Below are 16,678 nucleotides of genomic sequence, written 5' to 3'. Positions count from 1 at the left end.
CATATTTGGTATCGCCACGTGCGTCAATATCCCAACTATTAAAATAAAATGTTAATGATACCGTACGGTGAACGTAAAAAGTAAAAAAAAAAGTCCAAAATAGCTGCTTTTTTATAACCTTTTATTCCAAAAAAAAAAAATGTATAAAAAAAATTATTAAAAGTTTTATATAAGCAAATATGGTATCAATAACAAGTACAGATCACGGCGCAAAAAATTAGCCCTCATACTGCCGCTTATATGAAAAAATGAAAAAGTTATAGGTCTTCAAAATAGGGGGATTTTAAACGTACTAATTTGGTTCAGTTTGCGTTTTTTTTTTGTTTAAGCGCAACAGTAATAGAAAAGTATATTATCATGGGTATCATTTTAATCGTATTGACCCAAAGAATAAAGAACACATGTCATTTTTACTGTAAATTGTACGGCGTGAAAACGAAACCTTTCAAAATTTGCAAAATTGCGGTTTTCTTTTTAATTTCCCCACACAAATAGTATTTTTTTTGGTTGCGCCATACATTTTATGGTAAAGTGAGTGATGGCATTACAACGGACAACTGGTTATGCAAAAAAAAAAAAAGCCCTCATACTAGTCTGTGGATGAAAATATAAAAGAGTTATGATTTTTTGAAAGCGAGGAGGAAAAAACGAAAACGTAAAAATAAAATTGTCTGAGTCCTTAAGGCCCAAATGGGCTGAGTCCTTAAGGGGTTAAAAAAACAAGAAGACTTGTAAATTATAAAAACCCTCCAAATATATCTAGAAAAATATCTGACTGCATGAAAAGAATGAACATTCTTTTTGTAGAATCTGCTCTGAAATGCATTGCCGTCTATGGAGATGGCGCATTTCCGAGCCGTCCTAGCACCTGCTAGTTCTGTCTTCTGCTTCCCAAGGATTCTGAATGAGCCCTATGAGAAAATGTATGGCTGGCTGCAGCTACTTTATGAGTTTCTTAAGCTACAACAGCAATGATCAGGTGATCCCTGGGGTGGCTATCTTTATAGAAAGCGTTGTCTCGTCGTGGTAGCATCACCAGCAATAACCTGATGTCATTCACACAGAACGATTATTTCTAGTGGGTCTGTGGATCTCCTGTATCTGCTTGATATTAGATAAGCAACATGCTGTGTATTAAAGAGATTTACAACTGAGACTTTCTAGTAAAGGAGATTTGTGTGGCTGAAGGTATCTTCCCATTGCTAGAATGTTGACATATTCTCATCCATGTCCACACAATATACAGGGTAATCCCCACGATCAGTAGTATCCTAACGTTATGTAGGCTTAATTATGAGGTCTCGGCCTGACCTATTGACATTTTTCATTACAGCTTGCAGCGGGAAGAAGAGGAGGCTTATGCCAGCAGCCAGGGTGCACAGGGAGGTCAGCCATCTCTTGGCTTTACCAAGTTTGAAGAAAAGAAATCCAATGAAAAGACAAGAAAAGTGACAACAGTGAAGAAATTCTTTTCAGCCTCATCCAAAAGTGTACCCAAGAAAGGTAACCACAATTATCAGAAGCAACATAGAGCAGCATTCAGTGTATTACTGTCAGATACATCACTTCTGATTCTTCCTGTTTAAGTGCTCACCTTTTATATTTTTTGCACATATTGGAAAAACACTGTGGTCACAATAACTTTCAGTCATGGCCGTAAATGTTGGCCCCCTGAAATTTATCAAGAAAATGAAGTATTTCTCACAGAAAAGGATTGTAGTAACACATGCACATCCACTATTCCTTTGCAAACTGCTCCAGGTCTCTCTTATTGGAAGGGCGCCTTTTCCCAATTGCAATTTTAAGATCTCTCCACAAGTGTTCAATTGGATTTAGATCTGGACTCATTGCTGGCCACAATTCTCCTGCGCTTTGTTGCCATCCATTTCTGGGTGCCTTTTGACATATGTTTGGGGTCATTGTCCTGCTGAAAGACCCAAGATCTTGGATGCAAACCCAGCTTTCTGACACTGGGCTGCACAGTGCGACCCAAAATCCGTTGATAATTCTCTGATTTCATGATGCCTTGCACACATTCAAGGCACCCAGTGCCAGAGGCAGCAAAACAACCCCAAAACATCATTGAACCTCCACCATATTTCACTGTAGGTACTGTGTTCTTTTCTTTGTAGGCCTCATTCCGTTTTCAGTAAACAGTAGAATGATGTGCTTTACCAAAAAGCTCTATCTTGGTCTCATCTGTCCACAAGACGTTTTCCCAGAAGGATTTTGGCTTACTCAAGTTCATTTTGACAAAATGTAGTCTTGCTTTATGTCTCTGTGTCAGCATTGGGGTCCTGCTGGGTCTCCTGCCATAGCGTTTCATTTCATTTAAATTTTGATGGATAGTTCACGCTGACACTGATGCTTCCTGAGCCTGCAGGACAGCTTGAATATCTTTGGAACTTGTTTGGGGCTGCTTATCCACCATACCATGCGTTGACACCTTTCATCAATTTTTCTCTTACGTCCACGCCCAGGGAGATTAGCTACAGTGCCATGGGTTGCAAACTTCTTGATAATGTTGCGCACTGTGGACAAAGGCAAATCTAGATCTCTGGAGATGGACTTGTAACCTTGAGATTGTTGATATTTTTCCAAAATTTGCGTTCTCAAGACAGACAGTTCTCTTCTCCTCTTTCTGTTATCCATGCTTAGTGTGGCACACACAGACACACAATGCAAAGATTAAGTGAACTTCTCTCCTTTTTATCTGCTTTCAGGTGTGATTTATATATTGCCCACACCTGTTACTTGCCCTAGGTGAGTTTAAAGGAGCACCACATGCTTGAAACAATTTTGAAAGGGTGCCAATAATTTTGTCCAGACCATTTTTGGAGTTTGGTGTGACATTATATCCCATTTTTGCTTTTTTTTCCTCCCTTTTTTGTTTTAGTTCCAATACACACTAAGTGAAAAAACGTATGTATAGCAAAACAGTTTTGATGCAATCCTTTTCTGTAAGAAATACTTAATTTTCTTGAAAGATTTCAGGGGTCCCAACATTTATGACCATGACTGTATCCTCCATGTCTTGTAAGTCTGTGATATGGCATTCCTCTTTAGGTCAAACCATTTTTGGAGTATGTCCTCACAGATAACTAACCTGACAGGCTCCCTCTAAGAAGCTATGCTGCCCATTCTGAGGGAAGTGTAATATAGCGATGGACACACTGTTGCAGCGGTGTGTCACTTATGCCAAAGTGTAGAGTGCTGGACGGTGCTGCCAGAAAAGAGTCTTAGATAAATATTAGGTGCCTGCTAATGATTCACAGATGTCTCCCCATCTCTTTGCATAGGGAGAAATCATTAGTGGGTGCAGCGGTGGTCCCTACTGAATCTTTGTGACTCTTCTTTGGCTGCACTATGTGCTATTAACCTGCCATAAACTTCAGCATAAGTGACAGACGACTGCAATCGGGGGCCCAGATTTACTAAAACTGTTGTATATTTAGACAATGCTAACTTAGATGGACAAAATTAAAAAGCACTTGATTTTTCACAGTGTATCAGGCTGCTTGAAAAATCTAATGTATCTGAAGACTATTTAGACTATCTACTAGTTAGCCTTAATGGGGGAGATTTATTAAAACCTGTGCAGAGGAAAAGTTGCCCAGTTGCCCATAGCAACCAATCAGATCGCTTCTTTCACTTTACAGAGGCCTTGTTAAAAATGAAAGAAGCGATCTGATTGGTTGCTATGGGCAACTGGGCAACTTTTCCTCTGCACATGTTTTAATAAATCTCCCCCAATGTGTGCAAGAATTTGGCACAATTTTTGGTGAGTGTCTGATCAGCTGAGGTCCAACTGTTGGGATCCACACTGATCACAAGAACTAGCGTTGTGTGATGTCTGACTGCCTCTCAATTCAACTGTATGGGATTGGCAAAGATTGCAGGGTTGCCTGCTCTGCAAAACCAGGGGGCATAGGACAATGGAGCGCTGTATTGGCTATATTTGTTCGTTCCTTAGAGTTTAATGGTGGGCCAGTACGAATGTCTGACTGCTGGCATAGAACCTGCATTCTCACAATTGGTGTGGTTCCCAATGGTCAGACCCAGCTGATCAGACAGTTATCACATAATAGAAAGGATAAAAAAAATTAGATTTTAATTCAGATGGATTGTTGCCTTCTTTTAAGGCATCAGGACGTCTGATACAACCTGTGCCATATCTTTAAAACAAGGAACTAACTGAGGCCTTTCAGGCTGTGTTCACACGTTGCAGCTAATTAGCAGTACTACAAATAACCGTATGCGTTTTAACAGCAAATTACTGTAATCGCTGTAAAATTTTAAAATTTCTCAGCGATTTGCATAATTGTGGTAATATGCTTAATTTTTTAGGCTAGGTTTCCACACAGGTTTTTTTTCTGCCTTTTTTGGAGTCCTTTCACTGCAGTTTTTAAACCAAAGCCAGAAGTGTATTCCAAAGGAACAGAAAATATAAAGGAAGGACTCCTCCCTCATGAATATACTGGCTTTGGCTCCAAAACAGCAATGGCAGTTTTCCAAGAAAAAATATCCAAGTAAAAAAAACCTGTTTGGAAACCTAGCCTTACTGCGATTTGGTCATTCACTGGAAAAAACACATGCGGTAGTTAGTTGCGGTATCGCTAATTAGCTGCAACATGTGAACAGAGGCTAATAGTGCACTTGGCAATCAAGTCTAAGGCTATGTTCACACTATGGAATGACCGCACGGAAAATCTCCAAGCTGACATTCTCGAGTCTGCAGGCACCGGCATAATAGGCCGGCGCTAGGACCGTACAGGAATTCCAATGTGAAATCCTGCACGGAAATTCTGATGTGTGAATGTGGACTAACTTCATCAGGAATCATAGATATTAATTATCTCTCTAGTGCCACCTATAGGTAGCTACCTTGTAAGCTAAAGAAGCAATTGGAGTAAGGTGTCCCAAATTTATTAAGAGACGTAAAATTTGTCATATCATTCATTGTCCACGCACCGCATGCTGAAACCTACATCAACAACAAGCTGGCATGTATTTTTTGGTGTATTCTACACCAGTTCACTGGTTAAAATTATAGTAAATCTGTCCGGTGTGAGAGGTCATGCTTCATACTGATATGCACGAGCACACTTTATCCAAAACATGTCCCAAGTGGTACAGATCTTAAAAAAAAAAAGTACATAATTTTAGTGTGCCAACACAATGGCACATCAGAATGATACCTGCCTGCCCACTGTGTGGGTAATTGGTAAATGAGAACATTTACTTTTTTACAGAAAAAAAAAAAAAAAAAAAGTTTTGTAGACCAAAATTTACTATGCCAAATAGTGGATTTAGCTTTGGTTGGAAGGACAGATGTCTCGTAGTCAGGTGATAAGAAAGAAGTGGTGTGCCTAATCTATGCCGGTTAAAGAATCTGGTAAAAGCAACACAAACCTGAAGCTTCATCCTTACACATAGCATCTGCACGGGGCTGCTTTGTACTTTATTTTATTTTGCACTTTGTTTCATTTATTCATCACAATAACTTTTTTTCCTTCATTTTATTTTTCTTTTCCTGATTTCTCCCCTCCCCTGTTCATTTAACCTTTCTGGTTTGGTCCTGGAATAACTCAGACACTGAAGAAAGGTCTGGTAAGCCGGTGCAGGCAGGAGGGAGGGAGCGCAGTGCTGACATTCTCAGGGACCTCAAGGGTCTTTTTGGCCCTCCCTGGGAGCTGGCCTCCCCTGCTGAAGGTAACCTAGCTTAGCCAGCACTACTTGTTTGAGTGTGTTGTTGGTGTTCTGTATGGTGTGGACTGTGTCTGTACTGAGCTCCTTAAACTGTACAAAAAGTGTAGCTCCACCGCTGTAGTACCTTACTTATGGGCCGGTTACTGTTTTATAGATTTGGAAGCTGCACCTTTTTGGAGCTCTATGGGGGGGGGTATTCCTTAAGCTGTTTTTACGTACACTACTTACGTACACTGATTTCCATGGTGTAAGTGTTTCTTACATTTATCATACTATCACAGGGGCATACATAAGCAAAAACCAAGAAATTACTTCAGAACACCACTTTGTAACACCACCTCTTGTCCTCTGTGACTTTTCTGCTCTAAAGCCACATTTATGACAAAAATGTGCATTATATATGTGAAATGAAAATACAGGGAACCACACACATTTTTTTTGCAAACATAATTAAATAATTTAATAAAACGCATAGGGTTCCCCGTATTTTCATTCTCAGCATGATACCAACCAAGCAGCAACAGCCTGACGTTACCAGGGTGGGTGAGGACCATTGTTACTGGCCCTCCCCAGCCTGAATAACGCTAACCTGTTACCGCCTAGGCCCAGGAGGGCCATTTTTTGATGCTCCGGGCCTGTTGGTACCGACTCTTCCCTCTACCCCTTTGGCGTTGGGTTCTGGGGTAATAATGGTGCTAGCTGTTTTTGTGGCTAACGCTAAGACCCGACTTAGTAATAGATTCCGTATATTAGACAACTTCCACTAATAATCCTGTTAATAAAACAAACAAAAAAACACCACACGTTTAAAAAACTTTTATTCCAAAAAACACTCCCCCACAAGTTCTCGTTAAGCATTTTATTAATATTAAACAAAAAAAAAAAATGCTGGTCAACGATGTAATACACCGAATCCAAAGAAGTCCTCTGCCTACACGGATCTGAAATGATAAGAAAAGAACACGAAAAATATGTTAATACATTTATGGTGCCTCCAGCAGTTGCTTAAAGGGGTATTCCAGGCCAAAACTTTTTTTTATATATCAACTGGCTCCGGAAAGTTAAACAGATTTGTAAATTACTTCTATTAAAAAATATTAATCCTTCCAATAGTTATTAGCTTCTGAAGTTGAGTTGTTGTTTTCTGTCTAACTGCTCTCTGATGACTCACGTCCCGGGAACTGTGCAGTTCCTATGGGGATATTCTCCCATCATGCACAGCTCCCGGGACGTGACATCCCCATTGAGCAGTTAGACAGAAAACTTCAGAAGCTAATAACTATTGGAAGGATTAAGATTTTTTAATAGAAGTAATTTACAAATCTTTTAACTTTGCCTGGAATACCCCTTTAACTACAACCCCCATCCCATGACGGGAGTTGTAATTTAGCAACAGCGAGCCTCCAGTTTAGCAACAGCTGGAGGCTCCCTGTTCCTAAACTACAACTCCCATCATGGGAGTTGTAGTTTAGCAACTGCCAGGGAAGCTCGCTTATGTCCCACCGCCTGTGCCGCATGACTACATCTCCCAGCATGTCCTTACTGTAAAGGCATGCTGGGAGTTGTAGTTGTGAGGCGCGGGCTGTTGGGAAATGTGCGGGCGGGTGACAGGGACATGCTGGGAGTTGAAGTTGTGTGGTGCTCGGGCAGTGGGTGGTATATGGGTGGGGCGCGCGTGGTGGTGGCATACTGCGGGCGGTGGATGTATGCGGGGGGCAGAGCCGGCCAGCCAGTAATCATGAATATAATACTACAGCATTGTCATTTCATATTCCCCGCCTGGAGCTGTGTTTGGCCGAGGGGTCTCTGCCAATCACAGCTTCAGGAGGGAAAAATGAAACTACAGTGCAGTAGTTTCATATTCCTGTGAGCCGGCCAGGGAGTGGAGGGCTTTTCACCTGTACAAGTGCACCACACAACTACAACTCCAAGCATGTCCTTACTGTGAGGGCAGTTGACAAGCGCTTCGCTCCCCGGCCGACTCACAGGAGTGTGAAACTACGGCACTATAGTTTCATTTTTCCCTCCTGAAGCTGTGATTGGCCGAGACCCCTCGGCCAATCACAGCTCCAGGTGGGGAATATGAAATTACAATGCCGTAGTATTATATCCATAGTGGCCGGCCGGCTGGCTCCGCTCCCTGCCGCCCGCCCGCATATATTATTCGCTGCCCCCTGCATACACCCACCGCCTTCAGTATGCCACCACCATGCGCCCTCCCCCCCTCCATTTACCACCTGCCACTCGCATATACCACCCGCTGCTACAGGTATTGCTTTTACAGAATATATAATGTTGCATTTGTTACTTGTTCGTCCATAAAAGTTTTATTATTGGGAATGTATTTTCTGCTCCCATCATGGAATCTTCCTCATGTACCTATACATTTAGGGGATTTTCTGAATGTTCTGTAGCAACGATTGGGGGGAATTTGCTGTAAGGCCCCTTTCACACTACCGTTATCCTCCTGTAAAAATCTCCGTCATGAACTCCTGTCAGTCCATAAAATGGCCTTCAAAAAATCCCATTCATGTCAGTGGGATTTTTTTGACCATCTTTTAGCATCAGTTATGTCCCATTATGACTAATGTCCGTTAGTTTTGACAGGGCAAATAACGGTGCATGCACTAATAATTGTCCCATCAAAAATAACATTGGAATAATGGACGTTAACATTTTAACATTGAAGTCTATGGGTGACGGATGTTCACAAATGACATCCATTATTGTCCGTTTAATATTCCGTTATGATCCGTTATTGCTACTGAGCATGCTCAGTACAGCATCACAACCAGGAAGTCACATGGAAATAAAATAACAGACATAAAATAATGGACTATAACGGTGCATAATGGATGGCACATGTCCGTTATTTTGACAGAATGTCCGTCTAAATTGGTCATCAGTTATCATCTGCTGTATTTAGTTATTTCATCCATTTTTCCATGACCCATTATTTATGAATAACAGGTGTCAGAATGCAGGAACATAACAGTAGTGTAAAAGGGACCTTAAAGGGGTACTCCGCTGCTCAGTGTTTGGAACAAAATGTTCCGAATGCTTAGAGTCGGTGCTGGGAGCTCTTGACCTCATAGCCCCGCCCCTCACGATGCAGGGAGGGGGCGTGACAGCTGTCCATAGACTTGCATTGAGGGGGCGGGCGTGACATCATGAGGGGCTATGACGTCACAAGTTCCTGGTGCCGGCTCTAAGCATTCGGAACATTTTATTCCAAACGCTGAGCAGCGGAGTACCCCTTTAAAAGTACCAATATCCACATTGCAGGAAACTGCAACAAACCTAAATGTATTCATATCAAACTAAAAAGACCATATGTAGAGGTGGAGCTTCACTTTGTAGTAGCAGCTTTGCTTAGGTTTGGATAAGCTTTTTAGTAGGGGTGTCCCGATACCCATACTAGTATCGGTGCCGATACTAGCCATTTCCATGGTATCAGGAACTCGTTCAATGTCCCTGATACCAAATCCGATACCTGCTGCCCCGTTCTCCCGTCCGCATCATGGTGTTCCATGGAGGAGCATGTGACACAGGTCACTCCACCTCCTCCACTGCGCCCAGCGTAATGGTACGGAGGAAGCAGAGTGACGTGTATATCGCATGCTCCTCCATAGAACGCCATGATGTGGACGAGAGAAGGGGCAGCGGAGCGGCAGCACCCATCTGAGGACAGCCGCAGGTGAGCTGTCTACAAGGGTGGGGGCTGCTACTAATGACTAAAGGGGAGGCCAGCTGTCTAAAGGGGGAGGGGCCTGCTGTCTACAAGGTGGGGGGCCTGCTGTCTACAAGGTGGGGGGGCCTGCTGTCTACAAGGTGGGGGGCCTGCAAAGGGGGGCCTGCTGTCTACAAGGGGGGACGCTATCTACAAGGGGGAGCTGTGTTCTACAGGGGGGCTGCTACTAATGTCTACAGGGGGCTGCTGCTAGTGTCTGCAAGGGGATACTACCTAATATTAAAGGCAATCTTATAGAGTGACCTGCACTAACTTAAATTTTTAGGTAGATAGTGCAGGTGATCTGGTTTCTACCGCTGCTCACCATGTGGTCATTGGTCTCACCGCCAATGCAAATTCCCTGTTCTGTCCAATGTAGGAGAGAGAAATTTTGGCTCATACTACAGCAGCCGCCTCCATTGCACCCAACAAAGAAACCGGGTCACCCTGGTGTCAGTTTCCCTTTAAAATAAAAGTACTCGTAAATGGTATTGGCGAGTACTAGAATTAAAGTGTCGGTACTCAGCTTTAAAAAAAAATGGTATTGGGACATCCCTACTTTTTAGTAAGAAAATGGCATTAATCTGTAAGAGATTGCGTTATGGGGTGTACATATACAAGTGTAAGGACAGGAGGACCTTTAGTCAGTTTTTGGGCGGGGGGGGGGGATGGGCTTGGGGTTGTCTCCTTGTGTGTTGGACAGATAGACCCTATAATTGATAGTGTATAGACCTTGGGAGTTAGCAACATTGGCTGAATTTTGTACCTGAGTGGTCAAGAAGTTTTCACTCACATTGATAATTCTATATCCATTTGGGACTGAGAATTTCTGTGAGGTGCTTAGGGTTATTATTAGAGAGGGATATTCCCGAAACATATTTCCTATCCACATGATGGTTGATAAGTGTCTGATTGTGGGGGTCCAATATGTCTTTAACAGAGCCCTGATGCTCCCCGCCAAATAAACCTGTAGGCTGGCATGCTCTCCGTTCACTGCTTATGGGAGCGAATACTCGGTATTTCCAGCACTTCCACAGACAATGAATGGAGCACGTGCCAACCCACTGATTGGGGTCCCCCCACACACTTTCAGACAATTCTCCTCATTTGCATAGGGAATATGTTTTTCAAGGTTGGAATACTTATTTCACTGTATACTGTTTGCAGTGTCTGCACCTGTTGCATGTGCTTTTTCTGGATTTATTTTCCTGCTGTCTTTGTTTGCCATCCCCTTCTGTTCCTTTATCATTGGTTTTAATCATTCTATGTTTTAATGTGTCATTGTCCTATTTTACTTTATTACCTCTTCATTGATATACAAGTGCTTTATGACAAGCTCAGAGGTGGGTGCATACTAGCATTTGTGTTTGTGTCTTTTATCACTGTATGTTCACATGTATTTGTGATTTAACCCATTGTATGATGGAAATTTTGGTTTACCAGGCAAGAGAATGAATCCATGTTACATATCTGTCAATCTTAAACAAGACTTCTGACCCACAGCTGATTGGTGGAGAAGTTTTGAATGTGAATTTCACTTTAGTATTATCAGGCTCTGCAGGTGGACACTGTAATACATACTTCATCTTAAAATTGTAATAAATGGGCAATAGTATAATATATATAGTTAAAAAATAGCTTTTTCCAGAAGCAGCACCACTTTTGTCTACGGACAGTGTTTGATATTGCAGCTCAGCTTTATTCATATTGAACAGGGCATACTTGCTCTACAACACACAGCCTGTTGGCAAGGTGGCGCTTAAGCTTTTTTTGTAATCTGTTATGGTCTGGGCATTGCAGCAGTAGACATCCCACAGTGGTGTTTTGGTGTATTCCATGAAAGTTACTTGGTTATTGGATAAGTGAATAGAACTAATGTTTATAATAAAACTCCTTAGGCTGGATAAATGAAGTGACCAAGAAGCCTAGGCCATGTGTCAATGTGAAACATACCTTCAATACATGCATTAAAGGGATACTCCGGTGGAATTTATTTATTTATTTTTTTATTAGTCAACTGGTGCCAGAAAGTCATTGTAAATTACTTTTATTTAAAAATCTTAATCCTTCCAGTACTTATCAGCTGCTGTATACTACAGAGTAAGTTTTTTTTCTTATTGAATTTATCTTCTGTCTGTCCACAATGCTCTCTGCTGACACCTCTGTTCATGTCAGGAACTGTCCAGAGCAGGAGAGGTTTGCTATGGGGAATTGTTCCTAGTCTGGACAGTTCCTGACATGGGCAGAGACGTCAGCAGAGAGCACTGTGGTCAGACAGAAAAATTTAAAAAGAAAAGACCTTTCTCTGTATTATACAGCAGCTGATAAGTACTGGAAGGATAAATATTTTTAAATAGAAGTAATTCATAAATCTGTTTAACTTTCTGGCACCAGTTGAGTAAAAAAATAAATAAATAAATAAATAAAAAAAAATATATATATATATTCCACCAGAGTACTCCTTTAAGGAGCACTATTGTATTTTGGATGTATGGAATAGCCTTCCTGCAGAAGTGGTCGCTGCAAATACAGTGAAGGAGTTTAAACATGCATGGGATAAGCATAAGGCTATCCTTCATATAAGATAGGGCCAGGGACTATTGATAGGATTCAGATTATTGGGCAGTCTAGATGGGCCAAATGGTTCTTATCTGCCGACACATTCTATGTTTCTATGTTCTTGGTAGGGCTGGGCGGTATGAGGAAAAACGTGTATCACGGTATTTTTTTAAGTGATGGCGGTTTCACAGTATTTAACGGCATTCCCCTCGCCCCCATGTGACCTGGGTGCCGCTTCTCTCCCAACAACCCCCCCCCCCCTTACAATTATCAGCTGCGCTGTCCCCACATCTGTCCCCACATCATGTCACCCGCGTGCGCTCCTCTGCTCATCCTCCTATGAGTTGCGGGCCGTAGTGCTAGAAATCTGTACTACAAATAACGTATCCCAGGCTACAAAAATAAACAAAATAAACTTTAACTAACCTGCCTACGTTCCCCCGTTGCTCTGCTACCGTCTTCACTGTCCTGCGCTGTGGTCCTCTTGCAGTTTCCTTGGGACGGGAAAGTCACAGAGCCACCAGCCTATCAGCGGCTGGGCCATCGCTGCGGCCGCTGATAGGCTGAGCCCACTGTCATGTAATGAGCATACATGGCAGCGCGCTCAGCCTATCAGCGGCCGAGGCGGGACATCGCTGCGGCCGGTGATAGGCTGACGGCTCTGTGACGTTCCCATCTCCAGGACCGCAGCAGAGGGACCATGTCGGAAGGTAAGTTAAAGTTTGTTTTGTTTATTTTTGCAGCATTATTTGTAGTACAGATTTCTAGCGCTAGTGGCCCGCAAATCGTATGAGGATGAGCAGAGAAGCGCATGCGGGTGACATGATGTGGGAACAGATGTGGGGACAGCGCAGCTGATAATTCACATGGAGGGGGGGGGGGAGCAGAACAGGGTCAAATATGATTAGTTCCGCGATGTGGGGACAGCGCACTGAGGCGGATAATTCGCTCATTCACGGGGGGGGGGGGGGGGGGAAGGGGCCCAACCGGTATTGCGGTATGGGCAAAATTTATAACGTGAGGGAGAAAAAAAATCGGTATTCGGTATGAACCGGTATACCGCCCAGCCCTAGCCCTTGGTGGAGATAACCTGTTCTACAATGGATACATTAAAGTGAAATATGGTTTAATATTGCCACTTTTACAATAAAACTATTTAAAGGGATGTTGTGAATTACGAAAAATCAAGTTTAACCCCTTAAGGACCCGGGGTTTTTCCGTTTTTGCACTTTCATTTTTTCCTCCTTACCTTTAAAAAAATCATAACTCTTATCAATTTTGCGCCTAAAAATCCATATGATGGCTTATTTTTTGCGCCACTAATTCTAATTTGTAATGACATCAGTCATTTTACCCAAAAGGCTACGACAAAATGGAATAAAACACAATTTTGTAACTTTTGGGGGCTTCCATTTTTCTGTAAAAATGACACCTTATCTTTATTCTGTAGGTCCATACGGTTAAAATGATACCCTACTCATATAGGTTTGATTTTGTCGTACTTCTGGAAAAAATAACTACATGCAGGAAGATTTATATGTTTAAAATTGTCATCTTCTGATCCCTATAACTTTTTTATTTTTTCACGTATGGGGCGGTATGAGGACTCTTTTTTTTTTTTTTTTTTTTTTTTTTTTTTTTTTTTTTTTTTTTTTTTTTTTGCGCCATGATCTGAAGTTTTTAGCTACCATTTAGGTACCATTTTTGTATTGATTGAACTTTTTGATCGCTTTTTATAAATTTTTTCATGATATAAAAAGTGACAAAATACGCTAATACTATTTTTATAATTCAGACATTTTCACACGCGGCGATACCACATATGTTTATTTTTATTTACACAGTTTTATTTTTTAAATGGGAAAAGGGAAGTGATTCTTACTTTTATTAGGGAAGGGGTTAAATTATCTTTATTCACTTTTTTTTAATCACTTTTTTTTGCAGTGTTATAGCTCCCATAGGGGGCTATAACACTGCACACACTGATCTTTTACATTCATCAATGGTTTCTCATAGGAAACCATTGATCAATGATTCTGCCGCTTGACTGCTCATGCCTGTATCTCCGGCACTGAGCAGTCATTCGGCGACTGGACAACAGGAGGCAGGTAAGGGGACCTTGCTGCCTACAGCTGTTCGGTATTCCGCGATTTCACTGCGGTGATCCCGAACAGCTCCCTCAGCTAACCAGCATTGATTTACTTTCACTTTAGACAAGGCATTCAACTTTGAAAGCCGCGTCTAAAGGGTTAGTAATGCGCGGCACCGCGATCAGTGCCGCGCGCTATTAGCCACGGGTCCCGGCCGTTGTTAGAGGCTGTGGCCCCGCGTTATAGAAAGAGAAAGGACTCAGGACGTACTGGTACATTCTTGGTCCTTAAGGGGTTAAACTTTTTTATATATTGAAAATGCACTTTCTGTATCACTTCCTTGTGGTTTTAAGATCTCTTCAGTTACTGAATAGAAAACTTGCTTCCAGTGTATAAATGTCTGTCCTTGCCATGCTGTGGACATACAGGGACCCAGATTGTTACAATTCACAGCTCTGATAACTAATGAGACTGTACCGAGCCTTGTGACCATCTCGTGACCAGGACAGATATCATGCTGATGAAGGCTCTATGGGATTGCTGAAAGCAGAGATTTTGAGAATATGATACAGAATGTCACTTTTCATTGTATACAGAATCCGCTTTACAGTATTTGTTTAAAACAAATAGGGATAGCGTTAATAAAATTATTTATTTGTTGTCACAGAGTGTAAGGGTTGGTTCACACTGCCATTTTTTATTGTTCCTGGTACTGTACTGTATGCATAAACTCAGTTGTATATGGCAAAAGCGTATACGTTACAATTTATTTTTTTTCCAATGGGAAACGCATTCGGCAGTATGGTATACAGCAGCATCCATTTTTAGCATCCACTAATGTATAATTTTTTTTCTTTTCAAATGTATAAAACATATACATTAAATGGAAAAGAAAAAAGTGCAGTGTGAACCCACCCTAACCCATGTGATGTTCAGTTATAGTAAAGGAGTGCTACAACGGTCAGACCTTGAGCTCGACATATTGGGCCTTTTTATGTAAGTGTTATAAAGTGTTAAATATTATGATAATTATTTGAACCCAGAAAAAACATTAAGATTTGATGCGCAGGATTTGATGCACAGGATTTTCCGCTGCAGATTTCAAGGCTTCTAATCTGCAATTACAAATCTTGCGCATCAATTCTGTGCAGGATCCTGTATGTGTGAACGTACCCTAAAGGAGAATTATCACGTAGAAAAACGTATCCCCAAGTTTTAGATCACGGGGGGTCCAACTGCTGAGACCCCATCCCACTGCGATCTTCTGCACGGGTCCCCGACTCTCCACAGGAACAGAGCGTGTCGACCCCCATACAAAGCGGTGGCAGACACGTCCCGTCCATATATCTCTGGGAGAGCCAAGGATAGTGAACGGGTCAACAAACCCTGTTCCCAGAGAGTACCAGGGCCCCGTAGAGGAGTTCGCGGGGGGTCCCAGCAGTCGGACCCTCGACGATCTAAAACTTCATTTTCGTACATGATTTATCTCCTTTTAAAGTGATTGTGATAGCATTTATGGATGATTTTGCCCTCCTATTCACGTATACTTTGGCTGCTGATATATATGTGCATGGAGAACCCTGTTTTATACATTGGCCCGAACATAGTCAGCTTGTGACTATGTCTTGGTCATTTCCTGCGTGTACATGTTTTTATGTTTTTACGTGGACTCATGGTACATGTATGTGCAGGAAACTACCTGGACATAGTCAATAACTGACTATTTTCAAGCCATTGATGTAAATGGGGCCATGCAGTTCACGTATACGTCAGCAGCCAAATCCTGGGGTCAACCTCCATAAAACATTGCACATTGGTTTCCACTGTAGACTAAAATATCTTAGTAAAATATTTTCAATATTTTTTTTGAAACAGATATGAAAGAAGCTAAAGCTCCCAGCCCTTCTCTAACTCGCCAGTACAGCATTGAGACCGACCGGGTATCTAAAGATTTTATTGAGTTTTTAAAGACCTACCATAAAGCAGGGCATGATGTCTACAAACAGTGCAAAGTCTTCCTGGAAGCCATACACCACAAGAAGGTATCTGGATGTCTTTCTTTGCAGCCTTAAGTCATTATTTTCTGTGTATATTAGGAAGAGACATGTAAATAAAAAAATAAATAAAAAAAATGTGTGTGTATATATATATATATATATATATATATATATATATATATATATATATATATATATATATATTTAAATTAGCTCACCACACCACCTTCACAGATAGTGTGTCCTGCAAAACAGCTCAGGCTCCATTTAAGAAGTCTCAGAACTGATTGGGATTTATGCCAAGCCAGAACTCTCTCCAGAAGGAAAGAGGACCCATCTGCAGACAGCTGTTTCGGGGTGTTTGCCCCTCATCAGTACAGAACAGGGTGTGGTGAGCTAATTTAAATATTTATTTTTTTACCCAGAAGCCCGCGGAGTGCTAAATGGCCTAATGTGAATCTCTGTTACACCTGAAGAGGTGTCCTCTCCCCGAGGAAAGTACTGACCCCGTATATATATATATATATATATATATATATATATATATATATATATATAAAATTACAACACATTCCTTGGAAAACATCACTAGT

At 41.6% G+C, this 16,678-nt stretch overlaps 1 protein-coding gene across 5 annotated transcripts in view; it reads left to right on the top strand.

Moving 5' to 3' along the window:
- Positions 1-16,678, top strand: part of RABGEF1 (RAB guanine nucleotide exchange factor 1) — a 67,679-nt gene that overhangs the window by 31,943 nt on the left and 19,058 nt on the right. For 4 of the 5 annotated variants that reach the window (XM_056559120.1, XM_056559119.1, XM_056559121.1 and 1 more), the window contains exons 3-5: positions 1,334-1,503; positions 5,593-5,712; positions 15,964-16,130. In XM_056559120.1, coding sequence (XP_056415095.1) covers positions 1,334-1,503; positions 5,593-5,712; positions 15,964-16,130 — 457 coding nt within the window. The remainder of the gene's footprint in view (positions 1-1,333; positions 1,504-5,592; positions 5,713-15,963; positions 16,131-16,678) is intronic. The other variant, XM_056559123.1, reaches the window with a different exon arrangement.

The sequence above is a fragment of the Hyla sarda genome, chromosome 2 (genome assembly GCF_029499605.1).
Source record: "Hyla sarda isolate aHylSar1 chromosome 2, aHylSar1.hap1, whole genome shotgun sequence".
In the NCBI taxonomy this organism is placed as follows: Eukaryota; Metazoa; Chordata; class Amphibia; order Anura; family Hylidae; genus Hyla; species Hyla sarda.
Note: the sequence above shows the minus strand (reverse complement) of the source record. Positions and strands in the feature narration are given on the sequence as shown.